The 22,254-nt window shown below is 50.7% G+C and overlaps 1 protein-coding gene across 34 annotated transcripts in view; it reads left to right on the plus strand.

Annotated features, from left to right (window-relative positions):
- Positions 1-15,494, plus strand: part of MSI2 (musashi RNA binding protein 2) — a 398,378-nt gene extending 382,884 nt beyond the window's left edge. For 7 of the 34 annotated variants that reach the window (XR_016224418.1, XR_016224415.1, XR_016224417.1 and 4 more), the window contains 3 exons: positions 5,760-5,914; positions 7,621-7,693; positions 10,339-15,494. Coding sequence is in view for 30 of the 34 variants with exons in the window: in XM_051824836.3 (XP_051680796.1) it covers positions 5,760-5,914; positions 7,621-7,662 (197 nt within the window). In the remaining 4 variants the exon portion in view is untranslated. Of the gene's footprint in view, positions 1-5,705; positions 5,915-7,620; positions 7,694-10,338 lie in introns of those variants that run through there. The other 27 variants (XM_089318615.1, XM_089318618.1, XM_070060921.2 and 24 more) reach the window with 11 other exon arrangements.
- The last annotated feature ends 6,760 nt before the right edge of the window (positions 15,495-22,254 follow it).

Consider the following 22,254-nt stretch of genomic DNA (forward strand, 5'->3'; position numbering starts at 1 on the left):
AATGGCCGCCGCGGCCGGCACGCTGCGGCCAGCGCACCGCGCTGATCCGATGGCAGGAGCCAGGTACTTATCCTGGTCTCCCATGGGGTGCAGGGCCCAAGCACCTGGGCCATCCTCCACTGCACTCCCAGGCCACAGCAGAGAGCTGGCCTGGACGAGGGGCAACCGGGACTAGAACCCGGTGTGCCGGCGCCGCAAGGCGGAGGATTAGCCTAGTGAGCCGCGGCGCCGGCCTCCCTTCCCTTCTGAAATAGCCTGAATTTCAGTAGAGCTTTAAGCAATAATATCATGTATAAAATTGATCGTCCCTGCATCTGGGACCCTGAACTGATTGGATTTTAATTTAGCATCTTACAGTTTTCCCAGGCTGGGTGTAATTGCTGGCCATGTCTATCTCACCCACCTTCAGCCCAGACTGTAGTCTGGAGGGGAGCTTGATCTAGGGTCCCAGGAGCAAAGCCTGCCGGGCAGACTCTGGAGTATCACCCCACCACACTCCGCTCCAGTCGGGCGAGATGATCCACCACGGGTCCTCCCACTATCAGAAACAGATTCATCTTTTCATGTTGATCTTTCCTCTTCGCCCGTCTTCAGTGGGTGCCACCCTCAGGGGACACGGTAAGGAAGCCGCCACATGGGGGCCCCACCCCTGGTCCCCAGGAAGGACCTGGAGAGAAGACCCCGTGCAGGTTCCCGCATGGACGGGCAGCCCAGCACCCACTGGACGTCTGCGGTCCGGGAGGAGAGGGAGGTCCGGGAGGAGAGGGAGGAGAGCGTGCCGCCTGAGTGGGAACTCCGGGGCTGTGGGAGCCTGACAGCTCCTGCCAGGATTTCCTTGCTGAGGGTGGAGACACAGCCCTGCTAGTGTGGGTTGTTTAGTCAAGGCAGACAGAAGCCGGACACAGGCAAGATCCGAAGGTGGAGATGAGGGACGCTGCCCTCCAGCAGCCCCCTAAAACCCACTGTGATGGCTAACACAGCCTCTGCCCCTGGGGACTCACACACAGGCTCATGATCGCACCTGCTCTCTGTCCCCACCCTGTCGGGGACCAGGGCCACGATACCAGTCAGCCCAAACTGCCTTCCACCTGGCTCGGAAATGCACAGTGGGATTAGCTATGTCTGGGCAGCGCCTTCCCTCTGGGCTGCCCTTGGTGAGGGCTCCCCCCACCCCAGCAGCAGCGGGGAGTGCACCAGCTCCCCCTCCCCCACTGGAAATGCAGCCCACCCCGGGCAGAGTTCCCCAGTGCAGAGGCTTGAAAGGGTCTTGAGTGCGGGCCTTGCCCAGTGTATACCTGAGCTCCGCCAAATCAGAGCTGGGTCTCAGGCTAGAACTCGAGGGGCCCCTGGCTTGTCCCCAGAGATGTGGGCTGCCGCTCGTCATGTGGAAGGGATTTTGTTACCGGTCCCTCTCTCTGGTTTCTTCAGAGGCCCTAGGGTCTCAGGCTCTGGCTTTCAGCCCTTCGGTCCTGTGGGATCGCTTAGGGACCACACGAGGTATCTAGGCAGCCACGCCTGTTTTCCGCATCACCTGTGAGGCTGCTCTGACTCCTGCCATTGCCCCACCCTTGGTAACTGAGTCCCCCGGCGGCCACTTCTGAGCCCTCGTGAGCAGAGCTGCTGGCAGGTGGCGCCCAAGGCAGCAGGTGTGCCCCTGGCTTGTTTCAGAACCCAGAAAAGGCAGGGACAGGTGCCCGTGAGCCTCGAGCCCGGGCCTGGCAGGTGAGGGGCAAAGCCTGCAGCATTCATCTCTGCCTGAGGGAGTCTGGGATAGGTCAGCCATTAGGGTCTCTTCTGATGGGCCGGAAGTCCCTCCTTGGATCCCCTGCAGTGCTTCCAGCTGTTATCCCAAGCATCTCCTCCTGCCACCTCCAGTGAGATTTGGGGTCCTTGCTCCCCACTCCCAGCAGCCCTTTCTTCAGGTGCGGGATGGTGGAAGGCGCCAGACAGATGAGCTGATCCTTTGATGTGTGTGCATGCGCTGCGTCTGTCTGTCAGATTTGCTGAAGTCTGCATATGGTACTTGCCTCCTTGGGCTGTACCTTCAGAACCCTTTCAAAACAAGGGGTATTTGCTTTACCCCTGACGAGTTACAGAGCACCCTGTTGTGCTCACAGCAGCCCGGTGAGTCAGGCTGGCTGAGGAAGGCGCCACTCCCACATCACAAACGAGGACCGGACTGCGGAGGGCTGGGCTGCACGGGCAGGGCCGGGGCCACACTCAGGCCGTCTGACTCCAAGTCCAGTGCTCCCTTTGTCTGCACCATGGCTGCCTTCCTGAGGCTCTGCCTGGCCTGCGATGGCCCAGAGGATGCGGGGATGGGGGAGGGCTAAAGAGGAACCTGCACAGGACTAAACCACTGCTATGGATGGGTCCCAGAGTGAGCCTGCCCACCATGGTGAACCCCAGACTGCCAGCCTGGCACAGGGCTTGCCCCAAGCCACAGCTTCTGCTGCCAAGGTGTTTGCACAACATTGTCCTCTTCAGGGATGGCAGTCGTAACATCCAGTTTTAAGAATCTCAGCACGGTCTATTCAGTGAGATTTCTTCCCTCCCTACGCACACCACACGCCCAAGCTGGGCAGTGCACAAGGTGCCCTTGCCCATTAACAGGGATGTCCCCTGCCCTCTTCCTGACCCCTGTACTGGTGTGTGGGACCCTTTCTGGCCCCTCAAAATGAGTCTCCGGTCTGGGGCAAGGTGCTATCCTTGGTTCCCGACAGATTATTGAACATTGACTGGAAAGTGGCTTCCACAGACGCCCTCGGGCCAGGGCCTGAACCTCAGGGGTCTGCTCCTCCACCCCCTGCCTCCTTCCTCAAGGCCGCTTAGAGGCAGAGGGAATCCTCAGATGAGCACCCTCTCTCCCTACTGAATGTCCAGTCCCTATTCAGGACGTGGAGCTACGCTGACTTCCACCACAAAGGTGGTCAGTGTGCCCCTGGTGCCTTCCCACTGCCACCAACAGCTGCTGACAAGTTCCTGCCAGGAGCCAGACCCTCTCCCTCCTATGCAGCCAGGGTGTGGCTCTCCTTCCAGTCCCACGCAGCTTTCAGGGGGTGTGATCCCAAGCCTGGAGCGTGTGTTCTGGAGCGGCCTGGGTCTTCTGCTCAAGGAGACAGAGGCCAGTGTGGACTGTGGGGCATAGAGGCCCTCACGCCGCTGTGTCGCAACCCCGGGTAGTGCAGGTTCCACTACCAGAAACCTAGAGAAGGGGTCCCAGTGGGAACTGGGTATTTATTGTCTGCAGAGTGCGCCCTCTAGTGGGGACCCGGAAACCCACTGTTCTGCCCCTGGCCGGGTTGGAGGGTGGGGGTAGCTGCAAGGTGTGATGAGCAAGTGTGGGTTCTAACAGGGTACTTTCTCCGTGGTGATGTTAATGTCGTTGGGTGGCAGATGACTGAGCAGGGAGGGTGACAGAGGCCGAAGGAGCGCTGCTTGCTGTGGAGTTGCTCCTGCCTCTGCACAGAGGAACGGCGGAGGCTGCCAGGGATGGGTGGAACACTCATTTCTGCACGGCATCTTTCAGTGGGTGCTCCACGTCCTGTCTGCGAGGCCGCTGCCTCTGGCTCTTCTGCTAGAAGAAGTTGCTACCAACACCTGCCTTCTCCCCTCCCCTGGATAGGAGAGCCTGCCCAGTGTCTGCCTGCATCCACATCAGGCCAATAGAGAAAGAAGCCTCCCTCCCCCCAAAAAAAATCTTTTTCTCTCTCTTCCCCTGTGGCTCCCTGACCCCACCCTGCCCTGTTACCTTAGAACAGAGCCGGGTGCTTTGCAGAGGGAGGTGTCCACCTGCCTGGGTAAACCAGGAGTCCACTGTGTGAGCCTTTTGCATTTTCCTGAGCCACAAAAAGAAAGCGTGTTTGAGCAAGATAATAGTCTGCCTTTTGACCGTCTCGCTTGCTGTTGGCCTCCATGAGTTATGTGCAAGTTCAATCTTCTATATTCAAAAATCCCTTTTGTCCACCGGCGCAGTCCCAAATAACGCGTTCACTGGCACTCAGCTTCTGTGATTTCTTTTCTCTCTTCAACCTGCTCTCTCCACTGGCCGGAGTCAGCATCAAAGGGGCTCACGTTGGGGCTCCGTGCCCCAAGGGCGTCTGGAGGCAGCGGTCTCCAGTGTTCTGCGGCCCCAGCTTGGTTTGGTCTCCTTTGTGCCTTCCTGTCCCCTCTCGGTCTCCTGCCAGCCTGGCCCCAGCATATCTTCAGTCTCTGCTCACCCCTGTGACAGGTGGGTGGAAGCCAAGCCACTTCAGTGAGGGCCTGTGCCCGGTGGGTGTGACCCAGCTCTGCTGGTGCCAGGGCAGAGGGGAGGTGCCAAGGAGACAGAAGGAAGCAGCACTCACGGCGGGGAGCGGCTGCTCTAGTTGCCATTCAATGGGGCCCAGAAGTGGCTGGCCCCAGATTCACCTTGATGTTTACAAATCTGGGGGAGCTGACTTTTACAATTAAAATAATAATAATTTTGTTTCCATTTTGGGAAAGAAAATAAAGGTCAAGCTATTAAGGGGCCAGTAAATGTGAGACAGAATTAGCCTGGTAGACAGGGAGTCGCTGGGGAGGGAGCGAGGGGCCTGGGGAGGCTGGGGGGGGGGCAGAGGCAGTGTCACCTGCTGCGGCCCCTCCTCCAGCACAGCCCCCCTTCCCTGGATGCCCCAGGTGCATTCGGAGCCTTCTCCCTGGGGCACAGCGGCGAAGCAGACGCTGCCGTCAGCTGCACTCTCTCTCTGAGTTGACCCGTCCGGTACTCTGCATTGATGCTTCTTGTCTTTTTTTTTTTTTTTTTTTAACAAAAGGAAATAAAAAGGTTAAACCCCCTTTCCTTCTGCTGCAGGAGGTGAGTGTGTGGGTGCCTGTAGGACCCCTGGCTCCCCCCCAAGCCTTGCCCAGCCGTAGGTCTTCCATCCCCACCCCCCACTCCATCCCCTGCTCTCCACCCCCCCACCCCCGAAGGAACCCCTCCGCCGCCATCATTACTGTTGTGTTCAGATGCCCAGCCTCTCATGACATCTCCCATCCTCCGACCGCGGCCACGCCAGCGTCGACGGCTTTCATGCAGGGATGGACATGGGCCGGGTGGGAGGGAGGGAGTAGCCAGTGGGGCGGGGGGAGGGGCGATACAAAATAGATTTACTTTGAAAAAAAAATTTTATCATTTAATGGATCCAAAACAAAAAAGAAAAAAAAAAGTACAACATACACACTAAAAAAAAATCAAAAATCCCCTCCCCAAATATTTTTTTTCCTGGACACAAATTGCTTTGTTTCCTATCACATTTTAATATCAATATTAACACAATGTGTAGTCTAAAACTAGTTCCTTTGTAGTTTGCATGGGATGTGAATGCTGTCTCAGCGTGCCCAGATAGAAGACTGCATGAGCATCAGTTCAGATGTGGAAACAAGTCTCTCTCTCTTCCATATATCTCTCTATTTCTATTGTGATAATTCGGTGGGCAGTACAGCACCTCCGGTTGGTTACGTAGTGTGTTGAATGATTGTTTTCCTCTTCTCTATTTTCGGAGCTCCGAGCTTCTTAGTCGTAGCCTGGGCTGAGTCTTCTGAGTCCCTGCTGATGTTTTCGCATGGCCTTGGTTGAGTGTTAGAAGTTGGGCCTCAGCTGTTTTTCTCGAGTGTTTGGCTTGTATTGACCGGTGCATGCCTGGCTTCTGGCCTCATACCCAGCTCTATTCTCTGCACACCAGTCCTGAATAGCTACAGTGCTCAACCGAATTTTGGCGCGCCCGCTTCCCCGGCAGGCTCCAACCCGGCGCGGCCCGGAGGCTTCCCGGGGGCCAACAGCCCAGGACCGGTCGCCGATCTCTACGGCCCTGCCAGCCAGGACTCCGGAGTGGGGAATTACATAAGCGCGGCCAGCCCTCAGCCGGGCTCCGGCTTCGGCCACGGCATTGCTGTAAGTACCTGCCTCCCCGGCCCTCCTGCCTCCCACTTCCTGCCCCACTCCTTGGGGCCCTTGGGGAGGCTGTGCCAGCAAAACCCAGAATCGGGGCCGGGGGTGGGGGCAAGGACCGCGAGCCCCCTCCTGCGTCATGCCAGCTGCGAGGGCTGAAGCCGCTCCGTCTGGAGCACCTCCTGTGTGGCCGTGATGGAGCGGAAGGAGCAAGGGCAGTTCAGGTTCACGTCACCACTCCATCCCCTCCGGTCCGGGCGGCCTGGAGCCACTTACATAACCTTTGCCCAGCTGCAGAATGCCTTCCTCAAAGGAGTGGGTGAGAATTCAGGGGAGCCGTCCGTGCCACCTGCCGGCGCGTAGGAGGTCCACAGGAGGCCGCAGTTCCTGATGCCCACTTTCTAAAGATGGTCACATGGGCTGGGAAGTGCCACCGCCCCACCACAAGGCAGCAGCCCCCGTCCCGTGGCAGCCCCGGTGCCCGGGAGGTGTTGTGGGGTGCGTGCCCCCTCCCAGGTGGTCCCCTCTGCTAATGTTTCTTACAGTGAGTGCCCAGGTTCCAAATAAGTTCCCACTCAGTTCTTTAGCTGCGCCCCCTGCAGGCCAGATGCATTGGACATTTGTAATGCTCTGTGGTTCTATAATCTGACTAATCCAGGCAATGGAGATTTGCTTAACAGATTTGCATGCTGTTTTCAGATTGTATTGTTCCTCTCCTCCCAGTGTGTGTGAGCATGAACATGCCTGAGCCCACTCGCTCGCTGCCCCTTCCGTTTTGGAAACAGAAAACCAGCTAGCCTCTGCCCTGGCCAGCCACACCGTTTTGGAGGCAGCTTGGTGTTGAGCTGAGATGGGAGTGTTTGCCGCCCGTGGTCACATCTCCCTGGGACTCCATTTTGGGGAGGCAGAGATGAGCCCTGCCCTGGGGAGAACAAAGCATGTGCAGACTTCTGGGACGCCAGGGTGGCCCTACTCGTGCCCCCTGGCGTCGGAAGCCCCGTACACACAGCCTTGTTGGTGTTGATGCACACACACACACACACACACACACACGCTCTTGAGTGCAATGCTGCCAGCACTGGCCTCTACAGTCTGGGTCCTCGTTCAGTGCCACCCGCAAGCCAAGATGACTCGAGTTCGATGAGTCTGATCCCACCGACCCACTGCCGTCCCCAGTCCAGAATGCGTTGGTTCAGCAGAGAGCTACATCACCTTAGGACACAATTAATTGCCATTTTCAGAGTCCAGAAACACAGAGTCCAGAAACATTAGCTCTCGAAAACCTGGGTCTTCTGACTTGTGTGCCACAGTGTACGCCCTGGTTTGTCTGCACTTGGATTTCTTCTCCCCAGCCTGAGCCATTGAGACCGTGGACAGAGACCCTTATCTTTGCCCTCAGGGCAACCGTGCCCCTCATTTTTGGGCACGAGCCCCCCTTTCCCACCACGTACCCATACACTCCTCCGAGACTGGCTCTTGGTTTCCCTGGAGAAGCAGGCAGGCTGGGGGGAGGGGAGGGGGTGGGGCTGGAAGGTGGGGGCTGAGGGGATGTACCGCCCCCAGCCCCCGGTGGCACCCGCAGGGTCTCAGAGCTGCATATTCATGCTGGCAACCACAGACTAGCCCTCCAGATCATTTCCTCTCCCAGAAAATGACAATCTGTTCCCATGGATAGCACACTGATGACCTTAACAATTGTGCAATTTTAGGGACCTTTGATTGCAACGGCCTTTACAAATGGATACCATTGAGCAGGTGCTTTCGTTGCCATCCCGCCCTGAGGTATTACCGTCTCTGCCATGTGTGTCCGCCCTGCCGGCCTGTCCGTACATGTATGTGCCCTGGTCATACATGGACGCGCATGCCCCTGTCTCGCCACATCGACATTCCCTCTCTCCTCTCTCTGGCCTTCTGCGCGGGGTGAAGGGGTGGGGGCCAAAACAAATCCAGTCTTTTCATTTCTCACCCCTTCCTCCGGCTTTTAATCATGATCCCCCACCATTCTCACTGCCCCCACTCTCTTTTTATTTTTCTCTCATGATTGGGTTCTTTTGATTCCTTTTCTGTATCTCGCATATCCCTCATCTTTCTGTCTTGAAATGCAATCAAAAGCGTGGGAAACTGGAAGGAGATCTTGCGTGCCTGGCGGCAGATACTGGCTTTTGGTCATGACATGCACCCACCTGCGGGTCACTGGGCCACCTCAGCAGCCCGGAGCTCACTGGCAGCTCAGTCAATGGGGTGCAAGCAAACAGCCAGATGCCATCTTTTAGTGAAAAGAAAACATTTTTGCCAGTAACCACTGAGTGATTATCCAGATTACGGCACAAGAAGCAAATTAAATTAGCGCCATCACCTGCATAGCATGGATTTGGATCCCTGCCAGTTTCCTAACCTTTCAACTGAGCTCAAGTTCATGAAACCTTTTTGAAATCATTTTAACGGGGATGTGGCGGTGGGGATGACGGGAGGGGGGAGGTCGGAGGAGACTAGAGGCCGGGGCAGTAGGGGAGCAAGCCTGTCGCCATATTCTTGTTGGAAAATGAGCGTCTGTCTTTCCGGGGGAGGACGGCAGGAGAGGAGGGGCTGTGCTCGCGAGAGCCTGGGTGTGCACTGTGGTTGCACAGTCATCCGGGAGGCTGGACGAAGGCCTGTCTCTTTGGAAGCGAGAGAGTAACCGTGAGGCCTGGAATGGGTGCCCCTTGGACAGTCTCCCACTGGGTCAGGAGAGCCTTCTATCCTTGGAGTTGAGACCTAGGAGAAGTCAGCCAGGCCAGACGCCAATCAGCCACTTTGGGTTTGTAGAAGGGGATTGCTCCCAGCCCTGGGCCAGCCAGGATTCTGTAGGGTGTGGCCCCTGGGGGCGGGGGCGCCCAGGTTGAGTTGAGCTCCACAAATCTTGAGTTTCTCTAATGGTGCTGCTAAGGAATCACCTCCACTAACGCAACCGCCTCTCCTAACCAAATAAACCATGTGCGTGACCCCTCCCAGCCTCGCCTCACCTCTCTTGGAGCGCTGACCCAGCCATGGCTGGCCAGAGCCAGAGGCCACTAACAGTGTGAAGGAGAGCTACTCGCTACTAATGAAGCTGGGCGTTGGGGCCCAGGGATGGCCAGGGTCCTCAGAGTGGGGACAAGATCGCCGGGATCTTGGAGACTGACGATGGCTCCAGCCGCTCACGGGGGCAGATGCAGAGGAGGTTAAGTAGTGACTGGGCATAGCAGCTGCTCTGCGGACCCGTGGCTCCGCCCTCCCCTGGGAAAGGGAGGCAGGGCGGGGCTCCCAGCCCACCATCCCCAGGCCTCTACCACCTTCCCTTCCCCAGGACTCAGTTTCCAGAGAAGGAAGAAGCAGGCAAAAGAGTAGCCCAGGGAGTGGAGTGGCCGTGCAGTTAAGACAGGTCCAGCACACATTCTGTGACCTGACCTTTAGAGCCAATCACTATAAGAGATGCCCAGACCCAAGGTCAGTTTGGGGAGGCTCAGTTAGTGAGTCTTGCCTCCAGGGCCCCTTTTTGTTTCCTATAACCAAAACTGGTTACTTGCTGTGTATTTTGTTTTTTTTGTGTCCTGACTTTCCCTCCTTGCTATATGATTTTTTTAAAAGATTGATTGATTTGAAAGACAGAGTGACAGAAAGAGAGAGGGAGGGTCAGAAGAAATCTTCTTCCATCCACTGGTTCACTCTCCCAGATGGCTGCACCAGCCAGGTCTGGGCCAGGCTGAAGCCGGGAGGAGCCAAGAACTCCATCTGGGTCTCCTATGTGGGTGGCAGGGGCCCGAGCATTTGGATCTTCTTCCGCTGCCTTCCCAGGCCAGGGAGCAGGAAGCCGGATCTAAAGCAGAGCAGCCAGGATTGAAGCCACCCCTCTGGTAGGGGACTCTGGTGGGGGGAGCAGCAGCTTAACCTGCTGCACCACAACACCAGCCCCTATAATATGATTTTTTTTAGTACAAACTGTTAATCACTAGCATTCATTGATTGGTACTTGGTAAAGGCAGAGGCTTTTTTTTTTTTTTTTTTTTTTTTTTTGGAAAGCATGTAGGTCTGGAAACAGAAGTTCAACAGAAAACCACCTGTGGTCAGGGTGCACATTGGCCCCTCTGCCCAAAACCCCAGCGCGGCCGCATCTGCCTCCCAACCTCAAGAGTTCTGCAGCCCTAGGACAGGATCAGTAGGATGTGCCTAGAGCAGCCTTCTCCCCGGCCTCGGGTGGGCACTGTTAGAGGGCCAGTCTCCCAGGCTGGGATCTCAGGAAGTTGGGCTAGCCCCGCCCTGTTCACAGGTCCTCCCCAGCCTGGCCTAGCCTTTTTCGAAAGCTCTAGCTAAGGCGCCGTCATCAGCCGTGCACCTGCCTGACCTTCTCTCTCCTCCCACCCCTACTTTCTGTTCTCTTCCTGCCACACCTGACCTTGCCTGCCCTGCAGAGCATACCTGGATGTCCAGGCAAGACTGGGCGAAGTTTCTGAGTGGTCCTTTGTTTAGGTGATGCCCTCGGACCTGGAACCCCACCAGCCTCACTCCTCATCCCAACCAGAGATGGCTCACTTCGGACGGAGGGTTGGCTACATCTCATCATCTCACGATTCTGCTGTAATATAAGACAACAGCTTTTAAATGTGTATATAACCCATGATTTTGGTTTTGTTCTGTTTTGTTTTTCTTGATGGTTTCCCATTCCCTCCTCTCTCCCCCCAACCCCTCCTTTTAAATCTCTCTGAATCACGTTTGGTAGTGATTTTGACTTAGTGTAGGGGTCACATAGCTTTAATATCTAGTTAAAAGCTAACCATAGTACAGCTGTTATATTAAGGAGTTTTTTTTTTTCTTTCAAAAGATTCTTTTGGGGCTTGTTTTGATTCTGTTCTCACTTTTAAAGGATGCTGAGATGGTAATATTACTCTCAATGTTTTGGTACCGGTTCGGAGACTCTGAAATGTCAGGTAGAACCTGGCACACACTGAAGCGACGTTGTGGCGTGGGGAGCAGGAGGCGGGCCTGCGCCTTCTCCTGTGCGCTGTAGAAGTGAGCTGTAATAGGCTGATGACCAGACTGTAGCATTTCCTTTGTGTGATGTCTCTTTGTTAACCTGAGTATATCTATTTTCGGCAATAAGGTAAGGACGACAATGTTTTGGAGTGTCCTCCTTTTCTATAAGTGCTTTTTTTTTTCCTGTTGAAAGAGGTGATATTATAAGGTTTTTTGCAATTGTGAATTCTAAAAGAGAAAATGTTGTAAATACAATTCCATTAACTACATAGAAACTATAAAGAAAGAGAGAATCAAAAATATTTTTGTGAGGGCGTCGGTCCCAGGCAGTTTGGTGCTCCGTGGAAGGAGGAGGGGAGGGGAGCTGGACGAAGTGGGTGACGGAGCCGGGAGCAGCCAGCTGCCGGGCAGCCCCAGGAACCGCGAGAACACTGCTGAGCGCCTTGTCTGCGTGAGAGGCCTGTATTAGGATCCTACCAGCCTGTTAACCTCTCGTCTGTGCACAGCTTCAAATGTTACTGTCTAGTTAGATTTTTATTTAAAATATGAAAAACTGCTTTTCCCAAGACGTTTTTTAAAAAAAAAAAAACAAAGCTACAATTTTAATATTTAACATATTTAAAGTTTCAAAGCACACCTGTTTGGCTTGGGTGGAGGGGGTGGGGGGGCCTTCTTTTTCAGTCTTAATTTTTAAAGATTTGATCATTTTCTATTGTCCGATCATTTCAGCGCCTCCAAAGGTCTTTAGGACACTCTGCCTGTCTTCACCGCGCCCCCCCCCACCTCGCCCCCCAACCCCACTCTGGGGGCCGTGGGTCATACCACCCTTTCTCCATCCACTTTCTATTTACAAATTAGGAAAGCAACCTTTGGGTTTATATATTTTTTTTAATACCTCAGTGCTGCAAGTATCACCAGAGAGGCTATGAAAGAAAAAATTTTTTTTAATTTATTATAGATGTAAACAGAATTTTAAAAATAAAAAGTATAAACATCACTGCACTGTGACTGGTGGGAAAAATGGACAGTTTCCTGTTTGCACATGCTTGACATTTGGCTGTTATAATATATGGTCCTCGGTCGGGGAAAGATACTTCTGATGAAGGATATTTTTTAATTTAACTTTTTTTTAAATGTTGGTAATAGGTCGGCAACAGCAACTATAGAAGTACAACTCAATAGATGGCATTAAAACATATTGTAGTGTGGATATATATTTTTTTCTTTTTTAAAATGTGATATTGACGTTTTATTAATATTTTTTAAATTGTTACGTTTATAAATTTGGTACTTAAGGCACAGCCAGTATGAGACACTGAATGCGACATTTATTATAAAGAGCTGCTGCACTCCTATTTTTATAAATTTTACTAACAAAGTAGACTAATGTAGACATTCGCAGACACAGTAGGGCAGACACGTCTTCAGATGACGAACTGCAAAATGCTAACTCAGAAAGGAAGAAGAAAAGCCTTTTTTAATTCTACTTAAATAGCAACAACATAAAAAAAATCATGTCCTTTGTTTTCATGTCAGGTTGTTTGGTGACAGTTTTGGGTTTCTTTGGGATTTTCTTTCTTTATTTCTTTTTTCTTTCTTTCTTTCTTTCTTTTTTTTTTTTAATTTCCAAACAACCAGATTAAATAAAATGCTGAACGCTTTTAAAATCTCAAAACTTGTTCAAGTGATAAAATAACAGAAGTTTTATTAAAAAAGAAAAAAAAGAACAAAAAGAGACAGTAAATCCCCAGGAACGCGATCTAGCCTCGGGGATGGACGGCTCTTGGGTCCGCGTTCGTGTCTAGTGACTCCCCTTCCTCTGCATCCCTCACAGCCTCCTAGAAGACTCTGTTGATCATTGTCTATTAGTAATGTCTGCAGTGGCTGTCTTGTAAGCGTGCTGTCCTGGTACTAGTGCAGTGACTTTTTTTCTCCTCTTTCTTCTAGTACATATTGATAGGTATAATGTAATTAAGGTTTAAAAAAATTAGACATAGTTACTCAGATTTAGGACCAGTAAGGATAGAACTTTCTCTTATTTATGGAAAAAAAAATTGCTAATAATTTTGGGGCAGTTGTTTCCTTTAATTCTTTTTTTTTTTTTTTTTTCAATTTCAAGTTTAAGTTTATTTTCGCTGATCTGATGTGGTTTCAACTAACCCAAGGTCTCACCACATTCAAATGCCGGCCGACTCTGCGGCGTTTTGTAGATCCCCACCCCCCTTCTCTGCAAAGGGGCGTGCCATACTACCTTAAATGCTAATGCTAGATATGCAAAACTGGATTTTTTTAATTTATTTTTTAAAAGAGGGAGGCATGGTATATTAAAATGATTTTACTAAGAGAAAAAAAATATTTTTTTAAGAATGCTCAGAAGAAATTGATAATCTGTGTGAATATGTTTTAGATGTTTATATACCTTTTGAAGAGACCCAGTAGCCCATAGCACAAATCTTGTGGAAATCTGACATGTTTCAATGTGGCTACCTAGGTCAAGGTTCACGTGAGTCCCCCCACCCCCTCATCTAGAAGTCCATTTTGAAACATTTTTGTAAATTCTTTTAGCACTGATGTTCAGCCTTGTCTTTGTTTCGGTTGAGCTCAATGGCACTCTTGGGCACCACCTTTCGCCTTCTTCCCTGGGGGAGGAACGCTCCCGGCTGATGGCTTTTCCTGGAATTACCAAGGAGCCACCAGGGGTCTCTCTGGCTTCCAGATCCGTCTGCCTGAGACCCCTGACCTCCTGTCCTGAGCAGAGCCAGTGGCATTGGCTCCCGGGCCCATTCCTGGTTCTTCCAGTCCTCGGGGCTGGCGGAGGGGACCAAGCCGCCCGCCTCCTCGCCCAGAGCCCTCGCAGACTGGGTTTGTGGCCTTCCTCGTGCACCGGGTAGGAAAACCCAACAGCCTCGCGCTCTAGCCTGGGCGCCCGTTGGCTTGATTCAGACGAAGCCCCCACAGGCCTTTGCGTTTTTATCCTTCATAGCCATCATCTTAATTTGAACTCGTAGCTTGGACTTTAAGGTAGCATGGCTCTGCTGCTGTGGCTCGTTTCACTGCGCAGCGCTTCACAGCCAGTGAGTGTTGCACACATCTTGCTAGACTAGTAGAAAAATCATTGGGTAATTGTTGCTTCTAATGACCTGAAAGGTGTTCGGTTTTCGTTTTTTGCTTTTGTTTTGTTTTGTTTTGCTTTGTTTTTGTTTTGTTTCTTGAGTTTCTGATTTTTTTTTTTTTTTTGGAGGGGGGTTTCTTTTTCATTTGGGGATTTTGGAAAAAAATAAAAAGAGATTATTTTTGGTTCCAAATAGAAAAACAAAACCTATTTTGATCTTTAGTGCAAACGAGGGCTAGGGACTTAGCCTCCACCACCACACTGCTTCATTCTGCCATTCACTCACTGCAGCAGATTCAAGAATAAAGCAATATGGTTTACTACATTTTTTATCAAAGGTCAGCCATGCTTTCTGTATTATATTGCATATGAAGTTGTTTACAAAAGAGACACTAACTCATGCTTCTCTTTATCAGTTGGAAGTGGCACACAGGAACAGAGGGGGACTGGGGGGGTGGGGGAGGGGAGATTTTTTTCTCGAATGTGCTTCACCAGCCAGGCCATCTTCCAAGGAAAGCACCAGCCAGGGGGGCGGCAGGCAGAGAAGAGGGCCAGGCTGCAGGCGAGCGCATGCAAGAGAGACACTGGCGAGTTCCCTACCCTCACCCCAAAGCAGAAGTCAGCTTCGCCCAGTCCTGGGCACAGACACTACACAAGGACATGCTGGAAGTTAAGCAATACTTTAATACTGTAATATGTTCGTTTTCTTTTTTCTTTCTTTCTTTGTTTTTCACCAAAAAAAAAAAAAAAGAGGTAAACTAAAGTACAAAAGCATATATTTTAAATAAAATACCAAACCCACCCCTCTCGGGGAGCGCCCTTGATCCACCCCCTCGGCTCTCAGATCATCAGAATGTGTGTCTCAGACAGGAAGGACCTTCGTTTCCAGGAGCCAGGGGCACGAGGGGAGAGGGGAACGGGGACCGAGAGACGAAGGCTCCGGAGCCTGCGCGGGGCTCCTACTACTGTATTCTGTACATACTGTACCATCCCGTGTGGAAGCTGTGAGCGGCCTCTCAGTACTGTGGCTAGCCGATCTGCCTTTCACGGTGTGTTGTAAACTCGGAATTCCATATGTAATAGGATGCAAGTCTAAGCGTTTCATGTGGACATCAATGTATCTCAATAAAACTTTCCCTAGCACTGTGGCTGACCTCACCCATACTTTTATACTTTAGTATGAAACTGATGAGAACTTTGGTAGTGAGTATTTTTTTTATATATATACATATATATGTATCTATCTATATATATATCTCAAGCATCTTTCAGGTCTTTGTGTGTGGCTTTCTTAAAGCCCTGTTGTAAAAAATTACTATGTGGATGGCAGTCTCTCACATCACAGATGTGGAAAGTATAATTTTATATTTGTATTTTCAAATAAATAAGTTTGTGAAAGGTTTCCATCCTCTACTGTGGTCCAGAAATCAATGTGTTTGTCTGACAAAAAAAAAATAAATAAAATAAACTGTTTTGAACAGAGTTGTTGGGTGTTCTTTCACTCAAGGAGGAAGAGGAGGGCTGGAGTGGGGGCTGGGTCACACCTACCTCCCCTCCCACTCAGGATGAACCCTTGGTCAAGGGCCTTCTATGGGACCAGCGTCGCAGCTCACTAGGCTAATCCTCCACCTGCCGCGCCGGTACCCCAGTTCTAGTCCCAGTTGGGGCACTGGATTCTGTCCCGGTTGCTCCTCTTCCAGTCCAGCTCTCTGCTGTGGCCCGGGAGTGCAGTGGAGGATGGCCCAAGTGCTTGGGCCCTGCACCCGCATGGGAGACCAGGGGGAAGCGCCTGGTTCCTGGCTTCGGATCAGCACAGTGCACCAGCTGTAGCGGCCATTTGGGGGGTGAACCAACAGAAGGAAGACCTTTCTCTCTGTCTCTCTCTCTCTCACTGTCTAACTCTCTGCCTGTCAAAAAAAAAAGGGGGGGCCTTCTATGGAACCTAATGTGTGCAGGGACAAGAGAGGACTGGACGGGGGAGCCGGCCAGAGAGTTGGGGGTGCTCAGAACCCATGGGTAGGCCACACACACATCACAGGTTGGCAGATGAAACCAAATATAGGAAGAGTGTGGAAAGAGCTGTCAATGAAAATGATAGGAGGCCATTGTTTGGGATGAAGCTTCTTCCTGCTGGGCCCCAGCAAACCAGACTAAAAATCAAAATGGCGTCACTGGTGCCAAAGTTCCACAGCACCGGAACGGAAGGCAAACCTTGCACAAGACAGAAGGTGGTAAACAGCCACACTGCCCAGACAGGATGGTTCTCGCTTCACCCTCACACCCAAAACGTAACCCAGAATGTCAACTAAGCAATCATTTTTCTCTTGTTCTGTCTCCCTGGTCCCATCTTACAAGGAAAATGGCTTTGAAATAACCGATTGGTTTTTGTTCTTTGTCTCTGCTATTTTTTTTTAAAGCTCTCTGTCTATAAAACCAACATCTTCTGTTCAAGATTGTTCACAGGGGTGGGGAACATCTGGCCCACAGCCTGTGGAAGACTCACAGAATCCTTAGGTCTGACCCTCCAAGGCAACCACAGGCAGGACTCACAACTCAATAAATCTGTAGCAGGCTTAATTTTTTTAAGTTGAGAATTTTGTGTGGCCCACAATGATGTTATAAATGACCAAATGGCCGGCGCCGCGGCTCACTAGGCTAATCCTCCACCTAGCGGCGCCGGCACACCGGGTTCTAGTCCCGGTCGGGGCGCCAGATTCTGTCCCGGTTGCCCCTCTTCCAGGCCAGCTCTCTGCTGTGGCCAGGGAGTGCAGTGGAGGATGGCCCAGGTGCTTGGGCCCTGCACCCCATGGGAGACTAGGAAAAGCACCTGGCTCCTGGCTCCTGCCATCAGATCAGCGCGGTGTGCCGGCCGCAGCGGCCATTGAAGGGTGAACCAACGGCAAAGGAAGACCTTTCTCTCTGTCTCTCTCTCTCACTGTCCACTCTGCCTGTCAAAAAATAAAAAAATAAATGACCAAATGGCCCTTGCAGAGAAAAAGTTCCCCACCCCTGATCGGAACCGTTATTCTATTTTATGGAATGAAGTCTTGCCCAATTCTAGAATCAAAAATAAAGCCGGTGATGTATAATAAATTGCTGTGATGTTGTGCTTTGCTGGAGCTAAGAGGCACTCCCGGCTGGGGGCCTCAGCTGGTTACCAGCAGCATGAGGGAGAAGGCACCAGACTAAAGGTGTTGACTCTGGAGGAGGGGTCTGGAAAGGTGTTAGGAAGCCTGGCCTCTGCTCTCAAGGAGTGCAAAGCTTTGCCTGATGGAAACAATTAGAATCACAAAACTCAAGATGCAGAGAGAGATCATGTACAATACTTCCCACGTTCGACCAAACAATTGTGAGAAAATGAACACGGAGTCTACTCGGCAGACCTGGGAGTAAGAGCAGAGGTGTGAGCTGAGCCACGTCTCTGTAGCTCTTTCTCCTGGGCCCCAGGAAGAACCTAGAGCCTGGGACTTGGCTTTGTTGGGTCCTTGCTCCAGCTTCCAGTTCCTGCTCATAACGACTTTATCTTAGGGGTGTTCAGGTGCCCTCTTTCACTGAGGCGGGGACAGAAGAGGCCCCAGGGTGCCCACAGGCAAAGCAGCAGCACTCCACGGTGTCTCCTTTGCAAAACTCCAAGCCTGCAAAGTAAAAAGGACCCCATGTGGGGTCTTAGGAATTGCAGTTCTAGGGACTGAGGGTCAGATTGCTCTGAGTCAGTGTTTTGAGGCCTGGAAAGGTGGGAGCATGAGTGGGCTATTGGATGGTCTTTGCTGTTGTTAAAGATTTATGTATTTATTTATTTGAGAGGCAGAGTTACAGACAAAGATAGGGAGAGACAGAGAGAAAGGTCTCCCATCCACTGGTTCACTCCCCAAATGGCCGCAATGCCTGGAGCTGGGCCGATCAGGAGCCAGGAGCTTCTGGGTCTCCCATGTGGGTGCAGGGGCCTAAGCTCTTGGGCCATCTTCAGCTGCTTTCCCAGGCCATTAGCAGAGAGCTGGATTGGAAGTAGAGCAGCGAGGACTTGAACCAGTGCCTGTATGGGATGCCAGCACTGCAGGTGGAGGCTTAACCTGCTACGCCACAGCGCCAGTCCCATTGGCTATTGAATATTGAGAAGGAATAGATGCTGGGTGACCCGTAAGCATAAAGGAAAGAATGTACAAGCAGAATGGAAATTTCCATACGAGACTGCTAATTGGTGATGTACATCTTGAGCCTCTGGGACAGTATAATCTTTCAGGTCCTTCCAGGTGCCTGCAGGCCAAGGGTAGGGGTGGCAGAGTTCACATTCCAGGCCGCCCTGAAGTCAGGCCCGAGCCCTGCTGCCTGACGGTCTGCTTTCAACGTGCCCTTCGTTCTGATTTTAACACTCCTTACAGTGTTGGAGAACAAGGCAGGAGAGTGGGATCCCAGCTGCTCCACGGAAGTCAAAGACCATGGGAGCTGATCTGAGAAATCTCTTCTGGGCCCGTGGTCCAGGGATGGGGAGGAGGCCCCCTGGGCCATCCTCTTCCTCCTAATTGCTCTCAAGGAAGGGGAGGCCCAGCCCCTGGCCAGGAGCCTGAGGAGAGAGACCGCAGGGAGCAGGAGCACCCACCGTGTGCCCACAGGTGGTGCGGTTAGTCCTGCAGGTATCTACCTGTTAATACTCACAGGGTAGGCAACGTGCCTACGGCCGCACAAAACAGTCTCATCTTCAGGACATCTTTCTCCTGGGGGTCCAGTCTGCCGACAAATATCACCAGTGACCAGTGTGCCTGAGGGTGGGGACTTGGGGGTGAAGCCTCTCAGTGCAGTGCCCGCTGGAACCAACGAAGTGAGCCCCGAAAAGAATATTAATCCAGAGAAAAACTCCAGTGTTCTAGTGTTTCATGGAGACACCCTAAGACACAGAAAGTAAATCAGCAAAGCCAGGAAGAGAAGTTAAACAGCAGTGTAAGATAAACATGCAAAGTAGGATGGGAGGAGGGAGTTCAAGCCAATCCGCCTTTATGTAAATATCAATGGATTTCGTTTTCTACCATTACATAATAGACAGGTGTATGTGTTTAGAGAAATACAAAACCTGCTTATGTGCTGTGTACAGAAACACAGAGTCACAAGGCTGGAAATAAAGGGGTGACAAAGAGAAAATAGGCAAAGATAAACAAAAGGGGCAAGAATTGAGGAGGAATTTAAGGTTAAAAGCACTCAACAGGATGTTATATCGTGACAAAAGACACAGGCTATTAAGGAGACCCAGTGGCAACAAACACTATGCCTCAGTCACTACAGGAACTGAAGATTTAGAAGCCTGTAAAAATGCAAAGAGAACTTGATGAAAAATACCAATATAACCATAGAGACATTAATGTACCTCTCTCTGAGCCAGGTATACTTAACAAACAAAAATACAGACAGAATTGTATGATATAATTGGTAGAACAAACCTCCTGCCTCCATATAGTCTTTGTATGGAGAATGGACTTCTTATCAGTGTATAGTTAGTGATTTTGGGAACATACACAAAAATCAAATTTTGGAGTGTTACACTGTACTCTGGTCAGCACTTGGTGTTGTTAGGCTGTTGTTCTGATGCATGTGTGGTTTTAATTTGTATTTCTCTAATGAGTAATTTTTTTTATTTTTTTATTATTTTTTTTTTTGACAGGTAGAGTGGACAGTGAGAGAGAGAGACAGAGAGAAAGGTCTTCCTTTGCCGTTGGTTCACCCTCCAATGGCCGCCGCGGCCGGCGCGCTGCGGCCGGCGCGCTGCGGCCGGCGCTCCGCGCTGATCCGGTGGCAGGAGCCAGGTGCTTTTCCTGGTCTCCCATGGGGTGCAGGGCCCAAGCACCTGGGCCATCCTCCACTGCACTCCCTGGCCACAGCAGAGAGCTGGCCTGGAAGAGGGGCAACCGGGACAGAATCCGGCGCCCCAACCGGGACTAGAACCCGGTGTGCCGGCGCCGCTAGGCGGAGGATTAGCCTAGTGAGCCGCGGCGCCGGCCTCTCTAATGAGTAATGATCTTGAGCATCCTTTTGTGTGCAGTTAGAAACCCTAATGTCTTCTTTGGTGAAGTATTTGTTCAAATCTTTTGCCCAAATTTCTATAATTGGGTTACTATGTTATTGATTTTTTTTTAAGATTTATTTTTTGTTTTTTGAAAGAGTAACAGGAAGTGAGGGAGAGACAGAGAGAGATCTTCTGTCTACTGATTCACTCTCCAGATGGCTACAACAGCCATAGCTAGGCCAGGCTGAGCCAGGAGCCCACATATACTTGGGCCATCCTCTGCTGCTTTCCCAGGCACGTTAGCAGAGAGCTGGATGGGAAGTGGAGCAGCAGAGACTCATATGTGAAGCAGGCATCTCAGGCAACAATTTAACCCACTGCACCACAATGTGGGCCACTCTTACAATAAAGTTTCAAAGGTGTATTTTCCAAATACAAGTCCTTTATCTGATACGTGCCTGCAAATATTTTCCCAGCCTTTGACTTGTCCTTTTATTATCTTTACAATATCTTTCAAAGAGCAAAATTTCTTATACTTTATGAAATCTAATTTACCAATCTTTGTCATGGATTATGCTCTTTGTGTCATATCTACAGAATCTTTGTCTAAGTCTAACTCAAGAACACAAAGTGGTCTATATATTCTTCTATTTTTTTTTTTTTTTTTTTTGGACAGGCAGAGTGGACAGTGAGAGAGAGAGAGACAGAGAGAAAGGTCTTCCTTTTGCCGTTGGTTCACCCTCCAATGGCCGCCACGGCTGGCGCGCTGCAGCTGGCGCACTGTGCTGATCCGAAGGCAGGAGCCAGGTGCTTCTCCTGGTCTCCCATGGGGTGCAGGGCCCAAGCACCTGGGCCATCCTCCACTGCACTCCCGGGCCACAGCAGAGAGCTGGCCTGGAAGAGGGGCAACCGGGATAGAATCCAGTGCCCTGACCAGGACTAGAACCCGGTGTGCCGGCGCCGCTAGGTGGAGGATTAGCCTAGTGAGCCGCGGCGCCGGCCTATATATTCTTCTACAAGTTCAATAGTTTTGCATTTTACATTTAGGTATGTGGTCCATTTTGAGTTAACTTTTATATATAATGTGAAGTATAAATTGAGATTCATTTATTCCACATATTGAAATCCAACTGTTCCAGAACTATTTGTTGAAAGGAATATCACTTATCTATTGAATTGAATTGCCTGTCAAAGATCAACTGACCACATTCGTGTAGGTCTTGTAACCTCTGTCCTGTTCTGCTTATCTGTATGTCTTTGTTGTATTTATATAGTATTAGAATCAGGTGCACTTACTCCATCAAGTTTGGTCTTCTATTTCATTGTTGTTTGGCTGCTGTAGTTCCTTTGTTTTCCATGTAAATTATGGAATGATTTTACTGATTTTTATAAGAAAATCTGGCTAGGATTTTGATTATGATTGTGTCAAATCTATAGGTCAAATTTTTTTTTTTTTTGACAGGCAGAGTGGACAGTGAGAGAGAGAGAGACAGAGAGAAAGGTCTTCCTTTTGCCGTTGGTTCACCCTCCAATGGCCGCCGCGGCCAGCACACTGCAGCCGGCGTACCGCGCTGATCCAAAGGCAGGAGCCAGGTGCTTCTCCTGGTCTCCCAGGGGGTGCAGGGCCCAAGGACTTGGGCCATCCTCCACTGCCTTCCCGGGCCACAGCAGAGAGCTGGCCTGGAAGAGGGGCAACGGGGACAGAATCCGGCGCCCTGACCGGGACTAGAACCCGGTGTGCCGGCGCCGCAAGTGGAGGATTAGCCTAGTGAGCCGCGGCGCCGGCCTATAGGTCAATTTTAACAGAATTGACATCAGAATATTCCATAGAATTGACATAGAATCTTACAAACTAACTGTAAACATGGGATTTATCTCCATTTATTAGAGTTTTATTCATCTCATCAGTAGTTTTGTTGTTTGCAGCATATAGATATTGAACATGGATAACTTAGGTATAAATTCCACAAACTGTGTTCTAGATCTACATGCTGCAAACAACACAGTAAATTCAAGCACCATTTTCAATTTACAGTTGGAACCATTCATATATAGAAATATACTTAAGATTCGTATTTTGTATAAATGAATTTTTAAAAAGACTTTTTGCTTGAGATAGAATTCTTGGTTGACTGTTTTTGTTTTGTTTCAGCGCTGTAAAGATGTCAGGCTATCTTCTTCCAGCTTGCATAGTTCCAGTGATAAATCTACGGTTATTCTTTTTTTTTTCAAGATTTTATTTATTTATTT

This window comes from Oryctolagus cuniculus, chromosome 17 (assembly GCF_051225735.1).
Source record: "Oryctolagus cuniculus isolate XC-2025 breed Fujian yellow rabbit chromosome 17, ASM5122573v1, whole genome shotgun sequence".
Classification (NCBI taxonomy): Eukaryota; Metazoa; Chordata; class Mammalia; order Lagomorpha; family Leporidae; genus Oryctolagus; species Oryctolagus cuniculus.